The following is a 13,047-nucleotide window of genomic DNA, read 5'->3' as shown; positions in this document are numbered from 1 at the left end:
ACCAAACCGCCAACACGCTAAGAAACCAAGTAGATGGCGATATAACCTCTCCTCGTGCAAAACCTGATCTAGACTACAACAGAGGAGAGCAACCATCTTACCAAAATAGACTTAGTCAAATACCTCAACGAACCCATCAGTCACTATCAGCCAGTAGTCCCGCGTTTGTACCCAGAACAAACGCACCTGACACAGCAAGGGTTACAGACGTGTCGAAATACCTGATGCGCCGTGAGATGGTGAGCACTGGTCTCTTGAAGTTCGACGATCGTCCTGAAAACTACTGGGCCTGGAGGTCATCCTTCCTAAGCAGCACCCAAAACTTAGAGCTGACAGACAGAGAGAAGCTCGATCTACTCGCCAAATACCTAGGACCAGAGTCCTCAGAGCAGGCCAAAAGAATCAGGTCAGTGCATGTCCATGATGCAACAGCAGGACTTGCGATGGTCTGGCAGAGAATGGAAGACTGCTATGGGTCACCTGAAGTAATAGAAGAAGCACTTTTAAAGAAAATTGAAACTTGCCCAAAAATGACAAACAAAGACAATCAGAAGCTGAGAGAGCTTGGAGACCTACTTCTAGAGATAGAAGCAGCAAAGACTAGTGGAACTCTGCCAGGTCTCTTATACTTAGACACAGCACGTGGAGTAGAGCCCATAATCGAGAAGCTCCCTTTCAACCTGCAAGAAAGGTGGGTCTCTCAAGCATCCAGATACAAGAAAGACTATCGAGTTGCATTTCCACCGTTTGTCTTCCTCGCTGAATTCGTTGTAGACCAAGCTAAGACACGCAATGACCCAAGCTTCGCCTTCCTGAACAAGAGAGTTGCAAGCTCCCCAAGGACAGAGAAGCAGCCGCCAGTACACTACAAAGAACGCAGAGCAACAGTGTCTGTGCGGAAGACAGAAGTCCCGCCTGAGGCTGTAGCCAATCAGGAAGACAACACAAGCAAGGAAGTTGATGATCCAGACAAACAGTGCCCAATACACAACAAGCCTCATCCACTAAGAAACTGTCGCAGTTTCAGAAGTAAGACATTAGAGGAGCACAAGGCTTACCTTAAAGACAATCACATTTGTTTCAGATGCTGCGCCTCAATGCAACATCTTGCAAAAGACTGTAAGAGAGAAATACGGTGCACAGAATACAACAATGACCGACATCTGTCAGCACTGCACCCAGGACCACCACCATGGAGATCAGAAGTTCCAGCAACTCAAGAAGATCATGGTGGGGAGCAAAAAGAAAGTGCAACACCAGCGATAACTTCAAAGTGCACTGAGATCTGTACAGAACCAGGACTCTCTAGATCATGCTCCAAGATATGCTTAGTCAAAGTGTATCCCAACGGTCTCAGAGAAAAGGCAGTGAAGATGTATACAGTCCTAGACGAACAAAGCAACAGGTCTCTAGCAAAGACAGAGTTCTTCGACCTCTTCGGTGACAAAGGAAGTTCAACTCCATACACCTTGAAGACATGTTCTGGAGTTATAGAGACATCAGGGAGAAGAGCAAACAACTACACCATCGAGTCATTAGATGGCAAGACGCAGCTGACTCTTCCTACCCTCATAGAATGTGACATGATACCAGATGGCAGGTCAGAGATTCCCACACCTGAAGTGGCACGTCCCTACCCTCATCTCATGCGAATAGCAGATAAGATCCCAACACTCAACCCAGATGCTGCAATCGTCCTTCTACTAGGAAGAGACATACTGAGAGTGCACAAGGTCAGAGAACAATACAATGGGCCGCACAATGCACCATTTGCTCAACGTCTTGATCTTGGATGGGTTATCGTTGGAAATGTATGTCTGGACGGACTTCACAAACCCGCAAAGGTGAATGTCTACAGAACAAATCTGCTGCAGAACGGTCGCACATCATGTCTTTGCCCATGTAACAACAGCATGCAGATTAAAGAGAAACTATCTAACCCAACACATCTCCAGAACATCCAGAGGTTCCTGGAAGATACAGCCTCAGCTGAAGATTCAGATCAGCAAGGCCACAAAGTGTTTGAGAGAACTCAAGATGATGACAAACTAGCACCATCTGTTGAAGATAACCTTTTCCTTGAGATCATGGACAGAGAAGTCTTCAAAGACAAAGTAGGCAGTTGGGTAGCCCCACTACCATTCCGTACACCACGACATCGTCTTCCCAACAACAGAGTACAAGCAGAGAAACGCCTTGCGCTATTGCAGCGCACTCTTGAAAGAAAGCCAGACATGAAAGAACATTTCCAAGAATTCATGCGGAAGACCTTTGACAATGATCAAGCTGAAAAAGCACCAGCACTGCATGAAAAACAAGAACGCTGGTACTTGCCAATATTCGGAGTGTACCATCCTCAAAAACCAGGTCAGATACGTGTAGTATTTGATTCCAGTGCAAAGCATGAAGGTATTTCCCTTAATGATGTACTTCTCAGCGGACCAGACCTGAACAACACACTTCTTGGAGTCCTTATCAGATTCCGAAGAGAACTTGTTGCAGTAACAGCAGATGTACAGCAGATGTTCTACTGTTTCCTTGTCCGTGAAGACCACAGAGACTACCTGAGGTTTCTATGGTATGAAGACAACGACCTCAACAAAGGTATCATAGAGTATAGGATGAAAGTACATGTGTTTGGGAACAGTCCCTCACCAGCTGTCGCTATCTACAACTTGAGACGAGCAGCGCAGCAAGGTGACAGACACAACCCTGAAGCCAAACAATTTGTTATGAAAAACTTTTATGTAGATGATGGACTTGCTTCCTTCTCCAGTAGTGGAGAAGCCATTGACATTTTGAAAAGCACTAGAGACTTGCTAGCAGACTCTAACATAAGACTGCACAAAGTGGCTTCCAACAACAGCAAAGTAATGGAAGCATTCCCAGCAGAAGACCGTGCGAAAGACCTCAAAGACCTATATCTAGGTACAGATTCACCACTCTTTCAAAGAAGCTTAGGGCTTAGTTGGGACTTGAAAACTGACAGCTTCACCTTCCGAGTATCCAGGGAAGAGAAGCCTTTCACAAAGCGAGGTGTCTTGTCTACGGTCAACAGTCTTTACGATCCCTTGGGGTTCGTAGCACCCATCACCATGCAAGGCAAAGCTCTTTTGAGAGAGATTACAACTGAGCTAGAACAAAGTGATTGGGACACACCTCTACCTGAAAAGAAAGAAATGCAGTGGAAGTTGTGGAAAGACTCTTTGCTGGAGCTTGAGCGATTTAGCATCCAAAGACCATACATCTCTGTTTCTTTGTCTGTTACAAAACGAAGAGAGATACACGTGTTTTCAGATGCATCCACCGTGGCTATAGCAGCTGTAGCCTACCTTAGAGTCATAGACACTCAGGGACAAAGCCATGCAGGATTCATCTTGGGAAAGTCTAAACTGGCTCCAAGACCTGCTCACATGGTCCCACGCTTAGAACTTTGTGCTGCTGTCCTAGCTGTGGAGATAGCAGACTTACTCATTGCAGAACTGGACATCGAGATCCATGCAGTGAACTTTTACACAGACAGCAAGATTGTTTTAGGTTATATCCACAACGCTTCAAGAAGATTCTATACATACGTGTCAAACAGAGTAACACGTATCAGAAAGTGTACAAGTCCAGAACAGTGGCATCACATCAGTACAGACAAGAACCCTGCTGACCATGGGACTAGACTGGTATCAGTTGCTATCCTCAAACAGACTAACTGGTTCACAGGTCCATCCTTCTTGACTGGACCAGAAACTGAAGAGACTGATCAGAAAGGAACTTTTCAGCTTGTAGAACCAGACCAAGACAAAGAGGTAAGACCTCTAGTTGCAGTTTACAAGACTCTAACCACCAGAGAAGGTCTTGGCTCATGTAGGTTCGAAAGGTTTTCCAGCTGGAAGTCACTCATCCGTGCCATAGGGAAACTCATCTGCTTGGCCAGATCCTTCAGCAAAACAGCCAGTGTTGACCAGGGTAACAATGACTATCTTGAGCGAGCCAATGTCACCATTATCAGATGTGTTCAGCAGGAAGCCTTTAAGGAAGAAATTCAATGTCTTCTCAAGAAAGAAGAACTTTCTAAACACAGCCCGCTCAAAAAGTTGAACCCTGTCCTTGATGAAGATGGAGTGATGAGACTTGGAGGTCGTCTACCCACAGCTGATATGACTATTCTAGAAAAACATCCCTTTGTCATACCCAAGAATCATCACGTTGCCGTTCTTCTGACAAGACATCACCACGAGCAAGTTGCACATCAAGGTCGCCACCTCACTGAAGGAGCAGTCCGCTCAGCTGGATTGTGGATCCTAGGAGGTAAAAGACTAGTCTCCAGTGTGATTAACAAATGTGTAACTTGCAAGAAAATCAGAGGAAAACTTGAAATCCAGAAGATGTCAGACTTACCTCCAGACAGGCTGGCTTCAGATCCTCCATTCACAAATGTAGGCCTAGACGTTTTTGGTCCTTGGAACATTTCTTCTCGCAAGACCAGAGGAGGCAGTGCAGAGAGCAAACGCTGGGCTGTTCTTTTCTCGTGTATGAGTACCAGAGCAGTTCACATTGAGGTAATTGAGTCTCTATCTACCTCAAGCTTCATCAATGCCTTGAGAAGATTTTTCTCCATTCGAGTACCAGCAAAACAGATTCGTTCTGATTGTGGCACAAACTTTATTGGAGCCTGCAAGGAATTGAAGATCTTTGCAACAGACTCAGAGACAAGTAACTATCTTCAAAATCAAAGATGCACTTGGATCTTCAATCCTCCTCATGCCTCACATATAGGAGGAGCTTGGGAGAGGATGATTGGAGTAGCTTGCCGCATTCTAGATGCAATGCTTCTAAAGATTGGATCTACTCGTCTCACACACGAAGTCTTAACCACGCTGATGGCTGAAGTCATGGCTATCATGAACGCCAGACCTTTGGTCCCAGTGTCTACTGACCCAGAGATGCCAACCGTCTTGCCACCGGCAACGTTGCTGACCCAGAAGATGGAGATGGTGACAGCTCCCAACGGGGACTTTGATCTTAAAGACTTGTACACCAAGCAATGGAAACAAGTTCAAAGCCTTGCCGATATCTTCTGGAAGAGATGGAGACAGGAGTACCTGATGACCCTTCAACCACGCAACAAATGGCAAGCCGACAAGCCCAACTTACAAGTTGGAGATGTTGTTCTACTAAAAGACTCTCAGGCCCACAGGAACGAGTGGCCAATTGGACTCATTGTGGGGACTGATGTTAGTAGTGATAGCAGAGTCAGGAAAGTAGAGGTCAGAGTAGTAAAACAGGGCACCCCTAAGGTGTACCTTAGACCCATCACGGAAGTCGTTTTACTCCTTCCAGGAGTTTAATAGTGGTATTATGCCAGGTGGGGAGTGTGCTGCCTTGTATTACACAAGGCATTCTTTAGCATTCAGCAGTGTCTATCCCCTTTAAGGCTAGGGACGTCCTGTCTGCTAACTTGGGAGGAAGTCACCTCATCTCTTCAGACTGAAGAGATTCTACTATGCAAGAAGATGTGGGATGCTGTTCTCTCTTCATATATGGGCTTGATTAGACCCCCAAAGTCTGTAAGTACCCCTCCTATGTACTGAGGAATGTTGTGCATATTGCTAGGTAGTTAGATATGTACTCATGTCTGTTTATTCTGTTTGTATTCCAGTTTTACCGCGCATTTACATTCATTCACATTTCATGTACTATGATCACATGTTATCAGTAAAAGATCATCGGTTATCAATCATCGACTCTTTACTGTGTGGACATCAAAGGTTATACTGCCTGTTACCCTCTGTAACCCTTTCATAACTGCAGAGAAGGCAGGACAGTTACATAGGGGATTTAGTGTTGCTGGGGGGGGTTTGAGGGGGGCAATTGCTGCTGGGTGGATCTCTTGTTGATGGGTGGCATTTATTGTTGTCTGATAGGATCTATTGTTACTGGGGGTCTATTGTTGCTAGGGCGATCTAGTGTTGCTGAAAGGGGTCTGTTATGGCTGGAGGATCTATTGTTGATGGTGGAGAACTATTGTTGCTGGGGAGGGGGGGTCTATTGTTGCTTGGGGGTCTTGTATTGCTGGCTGCAAAGGATCTTGCTGGAAGATGGGTAGGGGATGGAGACAATGGGTTATTCGAAAGGGGGGAGTACCTGCAGCTATTCCCTGAGAAAAAAAAGCCCTGGTTTTGGCTATACATACACTTACATTTCTTGTAACATTCCATTTTATTGTGCTTACAGAAGGAATAACACAGGAGATCGGGAAAAAGCTCTTCACGTGATGCTTCAAGTGCTACAGACCTGTGATCATCCAGCACCTGACATGTTCTGCTTGTGTGGACGGATTTACAAGGACATGTTCCTGGATTCTGACTGTAAAGATACAAAGAGCCGAGACAGTGCCATAGAATGGTAAGTAGTTTATCTTTGGCATTCTGTTTAAAATGATTGTGTTTGTGCAAATAGTGGAGAGTAATGCATCACTAAAAGCTGTACACTAAAAAACGTCTACTGACATGTTAATAACTATATAAATACGGATATCCAAATGTGCTTCCATCACTTAGGACTTTCTTTTTCAATTTCACTTACTGTATAAAATCAATCAATAGGGTAAATGATCTGTGATGGATAGTTTGAATTTGCTTATGGACCCAGCTAGTGTCATAGATGGTAGGGAATAACCAAACTGTACCAAAAAAACAAATGAAAGGGCAACAGGCACAAAGTGCATTAGGTTTAATAGCTAGGACATGATGAAATTAGGAAGATCAGCATGACTTTCAAGTTCATTCTGGTTTAAACACATTAAAAGACGCAATAATACAATAAAACAAGTCCCCCCCCCCCCCCCCCCCCAAAAAAAAAAATAATTGAAAGTCAGCAGCTACAAATACTGTAGCTGCTGACTTTTAATATTAGGGCACTTACCTGTCCAGGAATCCAGGGGTGTCCTCACCTGGAGCCGATTCTTCAATCGACTGTCAAGTTCTGGTGCCGCCATCTTGACTAAGGGAAACCGGCAGTGAAGCCTTTTGGGTGGAACTCCGCTTTAAATGAGAAAAGTTTTTAAAGATAAACATAAAGGTTGCACTCAGATGTAAATTAAGCAGTGAAACACTTGTACAGTAATTGGGCTGTGGTTGATGTTTCCACAGCCTGCCTTGGTGTGTTCACCACCTGTCGGCTGTTGTACCAGGTACAGTCCTTTTCCTTCCCCTAGGTGATGCATTTCAGGATTTACCCTGTTGATTCACCCCATGAAGTGGTAGGCAACGCAAAATGACAGAGCGGGGTCAGCGCATGCTGAAGCACACAGTGCACAGAAGTCACCAACTGTCTGCAGAGTCAATGGCAAAATACCTCCAAACTTTCACAGATGGACTTATTGCACAGGTGGCATCCTATCACGTTACCATGCTTGAATTCACTGAGCTCCTGAGAGCAAGCCATTCTTTCACAAATGTTTGTAGAAGCAGTCTGCATGCCTTGATGCTTGATTTTATGCACCTGTGGTCATGGAGGTGATTGGAACACCTGAATCCAATGATTTGGAGGGGTGCCCCGATACTTTTGGCAATATGATGTAGTTCGTGGCCTAAACAAACTATGTAAAGAGTACCAAAAGATGGAGTTCAGCTTTAAAACTGCGTCCACCCATCTTCTGATACCTATACTAACTACCCTGTAGAAGTAAGATGCATATACTTAATCTCCAGAGTGGCTTGCTTCAGGGGAGAAGAGAGCACTGTGATCATGCTCCTGCCCCTTTATGATTGGTCAATGAAGGAACTGGGGCAGGCTGATGAAGTCATCCCTCGGCTCTCTTCTCTTGTCAGTTGGTTTCTTGAAGCCAGTGTGCCTGCTGGAAATATGTTTGGTTCTTTTACATTTCCCAGTCTGAGTTCTACGGGGGGATTACTACATAAAATTCAGCTGCATGCATTAGTGGCATTTGAAATAAAATCCTCCAAGAATGTCCATCTCTTCAAGGGCACAAGAACATACAGTAACTATACGTTTTGTATTGGTATCGTTGCCCTACAGTCCTACACAGGATGGACCCTTCTGTTCTAGATACATGTTGGACCGCGTGTCCCTGAATCACTGCCTCACTGCCTCACTATTTTCTCCATAGTCCCTTGCTCTTAAAGAAAGATCCAGAGGTCTACTATGAAATTTAGTGGTGCTGAGTTGCAGAGCGCCTGTGCACATGGGGTACCATTATGCACGGAGCACGCTCACCAATGCCCAGGACCAGACGGAGAATGAAGTCATTAAGACAATTCCTCAAATTAGAGATGGGCTTCCACTGTGTGCAGAGAAAAGTACAGAGTTTCTCTGAGTGTTGTGCCTCATGTCACTACACACTGTAACTTTTATAACTGCTGCATTTGGATTGATGCACTGAGCCTGCACCCACTCCATCAGTCCAGCTTAACTCTGTTACCTCATTTCCTGTAACAGAATGGGAACCCGCTGAGCACATAGCGTGGACCTCATGCATGCTCAATGTTAACTCCTTACTTCCTGTACCCTGTAACCAGGTCATGGATCTCCATAACATGGGCCTTCTCCTGGTTGATAAGGGAGAGGGACCACTGAGGAAGGAGCCAAACAGTGACCCCCGCTTTACCAGGTACCACACCTACGACTGGTTACTTCATGTCTTGAACTTATGCCTGGTTACTCTTAGAAACGATATTAATTTTCCTTGTTTTGCTTAGTTATCCCCTTGTGTAACGATGTTACTACATACCCCGTTGTGCTATACAGACCCTAGTTCTTTAGATACGCCAGAACCCACATGCACCCCTTTGAATAACTGAATAACTTCAGACCAGGTTCCAAACGGTTAATATACCTTTTACTGGAAGAATTTGACAGTACAGTTCAATATGAACAACCTCAATTTCCCTACATTAACTACTATAGAGTTGCTGCTCAGGCATACCTCACAGATGACCGTCTATATAGATGAAGTCCATTTCTGGGGTTCTCCGGAATTTTCAGCATCTGGAGAGGACTATGCAGCGCAGCAGTCCCTCCTCTATCATGAATCCAGGAGGAAAAAGGCTCTCTCCGGACACAGCCTTCCCCCTTTATATATCACAGGTGGGCTTGCTGAGACCCAAAAGCCCAGGAACCAAGAACAGATGGCTTAACCCTTACTTCCACTTAGTCTGGGCCAGCCGCTAACTTACTAAGCAGTTCCCAACCTGCTTACAGGCTCATGTTTCTATTGCCAGGCACTTTGCAAAATAGATACTCCCCCACTTTCAGAGTGGGCATGTGAGATTTATTACATATATGAAATGGATCAGATGTTCTCCAGGGAAATACACAATGGATACCTTTACTGTGAATTGATCTAAAAGGGATTTCTGCAGACTTCACCCCATACTTATAAAAATATTTACTTCAAAACTAGCCCACATCTCCTGGGCGATGCCTGGTCAGGGGGAGTTTGGGTGCAGCTCCCTGTCCTATTTCTACACTTACTCCTCTCTTTCTCTTATTTCTTCCCTTACTGCTCTGCATATTTTCTCCCCTGATCCCTTACACCCACCTATTATGTTGTTCCCCATAAACTTTCTAATGAATCTCTCTCCCATCTATCTGTGTCCTCTTCCTGATTTCCCCATATGTTTTCTATGTCTGGCTGATGGTTTTAAGTCCTCTTGTGGCCAATTTAATGCTGACTGCTCTAAAAAAGGAGCTACCTTGTATGACACTGGTCTCACAATCTCTACTGTTACAATCTACAAATGTACAATCCACAGGTTGCCTTGGAACAATGAGACACCTCAAGTGGAATGGCCAATACATAAATCTGTGTTGTTGCTCTTACATTAACAGATAGTAAAACTTTAGAAGCCATGCTATTTTTTTTTTAAATATGTATGTATGTACGTATGTACAGTATATTTTGTTCATAATCCTTTCTGAATGTATTGACGGCTGTTTATGGTCTGTATCTTTACTATTACTTAAATCAGTAAAGATTACACATGAAATAAAATATTCCCTGGCAGTAAAACCAAGTACACATGATGAGAAAATCGGACAGAAAATACCGCTTTCAGAGCGATCATCCGATACTCCGATCGTTAGTACACAGCTTTCGAGCGTCGGTCACAATAGTTCATGCAAAACTATATGAAGTGACAAGCTCGAAAAATGTTCTCGTATGGTACCGGAACTAACAAATTTTCATTTAATCAGTACAGTATTCATTCGAAAACAGTAACCAAGACCGCGCATGCTTGGAAACAAAAGAATACATTACCATACAATATCACTTCTAAAGTTGTACCCTGTCTTATGAGAATTTTCATGACTTTATTAACCTTTTCATTTTCGATATGAGACTAGCATGCAAGAAAAATAAAGACAGACGATCATTCGCCCCATATTCTTATCATGTGTACGGGGCTTTAGCATTACAGTATGTGATGCGTATTCAACTATCAACAGACAGGCTCATCATCAGCCCCTTTTTCAGTAAAAAAGTACTCCAATATTTTTTAACTTCCTGGTGCCAAGCAGCTCTTTAGTATTTGGTACATTTGCACATAAATATTTAGATTTTAAGGCAAACAATGTGCGTTGTAACATTGTTGCAATGCTCAGTGCTCATTTCATGTTGTAGAAATTGCTATTCAAATACTGGCTTGTGTTAAGATAAAACTACTGAATAAGAACATTATTTCTACCAGGTATCGGAAAGGATTTGAGCTCCAGCCATCCTTGTATTCTGGAATTAATCTTGCTGTTTTACTTATTGTTGCCGGACAGCAATTTGACACATCTATGGAACTACGGAAAATAGGTAAATATTATACATATTAAAACATTTGGGCTGTTGCTACTAATGAGTTTGAAGAAAAAATGACTGGTTACCTCCACTGTGACCATGTGACCATTGCTGAAATGTGATGTGTGTGCAAAATTCGTACAGTCCATTTAAACACTGAAGGGATCCTTTTTGAACTTGTCTAAGTTGTTTTGACCAGTTTTAGAAAATAAAAATAACTACTCATTAATATCAGCTGTATATACTTAGGCCTCATGCACACTGGCCATTTTTACAGCTGCACCTAGGGGCATCTGGTGTCCTCTTTTCCTGCCTCTAAACTCCCCTGTGTGTTAGCCTTTGTGTCCATGCAAACATACAATGCCTTGAAAAAGTATTCATACACCTTCAAATATTTCCACATTTTGTCATGTTACAATCAAAAATGTAAATGTATTTTATTAGGATTTTATGTGATAGACCAAGACAAAGTGGCACATGATTGTGAAGTGGAAGGAAACTAATAAATAAATAAATATCTGAAAAGTGTGGTGTGCATTTGTATTCAGCCCCCTTTACTCTGATACCCCTAACTAAAATCTAGTGGAACCAATTGCCTTCAGAAGTCACTTAATTAGTAAATAGAGTCCACCTGGGTGTAATTTAATCTCAGTATAAATACAACTGTTTTGGGAAGCCCTCATAGGTTTTTTTGAGAACATTAGTGAACAAACAGCATCATGAAGACCAAGGAACACACTAGACAGGTCAGGGATAAAGTTATGAATAAATTGAAAGCAGGGTTAGGTTATTAAAAAAAAAATTCCCAGGCTTTGAACATCTGATGGAGCACTGTTCAATCCATCATCTGAAAATGGAAAGGGTATGGCACAACTGTAAACCTACCAAGACATGGCCATCCTCCTAAACTTAAAGGCTGGGCAAGGAGAGCATTGATCAGAGAAGCAGCCAAGAGGCCCATGGTAACTATGGAGGAGCTGCAGAGATCCACAACTCAGGTGTGAGAATCTGTCCACAGGGCAACTATTAGTCATGTACTCCACAAATCTGGTCTTTATGGAAGTGTGGCAAGAAGAAAGCCATTGTTGAAAGAAAGCCATAAGAAGTCCTGTTTGCAGTTTGTGAGAAGCCATGTGGGGAACTCAGCAAATATGTGGAAGAAGATGCTCTGATCAGATGAGACCAAAATTGAACTTTTATTGGCCTAAAAGCAAAATGCTGTGTGGCAGAAAACTAACGCTGCACATCACCCTGAACACACTATCCCCACCGTGAAACATGGTGGTGGCAGCATCATGTTGTGGGGGTGCTTTTCTTCAGCAGGGACAGGGAAGCTGGTCAGAGTTGATGGGAAGATGGATGGAGCCAAACACAGGGCAATCTTAGAAGAAAACCTGTTAGAGTCTGCAAAAGCCTTGAGACTGGGTGGAGGTTCACCTTCTAGCAGTACAACTACCCTAAACATACAGCCAGAGCTACAATGGAATGGTTTAGAACAAAGCATGTGTTAGAATGGCCCAGTCAAAGTGCAGACCTACATTCAATTGAGAATATATCGCAAGACTTAAAAATTGCTGTTCACAGACTCTTAATCCAATCTAACAGAGCTTGAGCTATTTTGCAAAGAAGAATGGGCACACATTTCACTCTCTAGATGTGCAAAGCTGGTAGAGACATCCCCCAAATGACTTGCAGCTGTAATTGCAGCGAAAGGTGGTTCTACGAAGTATTGACTCGGGGGGCTGATTACAAATGCATGCCACACTTTTCAGATGTTTATTTGTAAAAAATTTTGAAAACCATTTATCATTTTCCTTCCACTTCACAATTATATGCCACTTTATGTTGGTCTATCACATAAAATCCCAATAAAATACATTTACGTTTTTGGTTATAACATGACAAAATGTGGAAAATTTCAAGGGATATGAATACTTGTAGGCTTTTAGCAGCTTTTAGTGACAGGAGAGTCCTAAATACTAGGCGTGTTTAGCACTTCAGCAATTATTCATCTCAGTAGCCAGAATAAATTAAAATTCTGGCCAATGAAATAAACACCCAAACACCAAATGCTGCCAAACTCAACTAAATTCTGCTAAACTGATTTGAAAAAAACACAACTTAGGTGAGTTTTTAATGCTGATTTTCTCCTGTCAGGAGAAACAGCTTTTTACAATAAACCAGTGTGCATGAGCTCCTGGGTAAAAGTTTTAAGTTTTTAAACAGATAACTTAAATGTGTTA

The 13,047-nt window shown here is 43.1% G+C and overlaps 1 protein-coding gene across 1 annotated transcript in view; it reads left to right on the top strand.

Annotated features, from left to right (window-relative positions):
- The window catches only part of MAP3K15 (mitogen-activated protein kinase kinase kinase 15), a 367,125-nt gene that overhangs the window by 203,238 nt on the left and 150,840 nt on the right, over nucleotides 1-13,047 (top strand). The window contains exons 7-8 of the mRNA XM_089683901.1: nucleotides 6,229-6,399; nucleotides 10,707-10,819. Coding sequence (XP_089540027.1) covers nucleotides 6,229-6,399; nucleotides 10,707-10,819 — 284 coding nt within the window. The remainder of the gene's footprint in view (nucleotides 1-6,228; nucleotides 6,400-10,706; nucleotides 10,820-13,047) is intronic.

The sequence above is a fragment of the Staurois parvus genome, unplaced genomic scaffold (assembly GCF_062004578.1).
Source record: "Staurois parvus isolate SC_StPar_1 unplaced genomic scaffold, SC_StPar_1.0 ptg000327l, whole genome shotgun sequence".
Lineage (NCBI taxonomy): Eukaryota > Metazoa > Chordata > Amphibia > Anura > Ranidae > Staurois > Staurois parvus.
The sequence above is the reverse complement of the archived record's forward strand: the minus strand, read 5'-3'. Positions and strand labels throughout refer to the sequence as shown.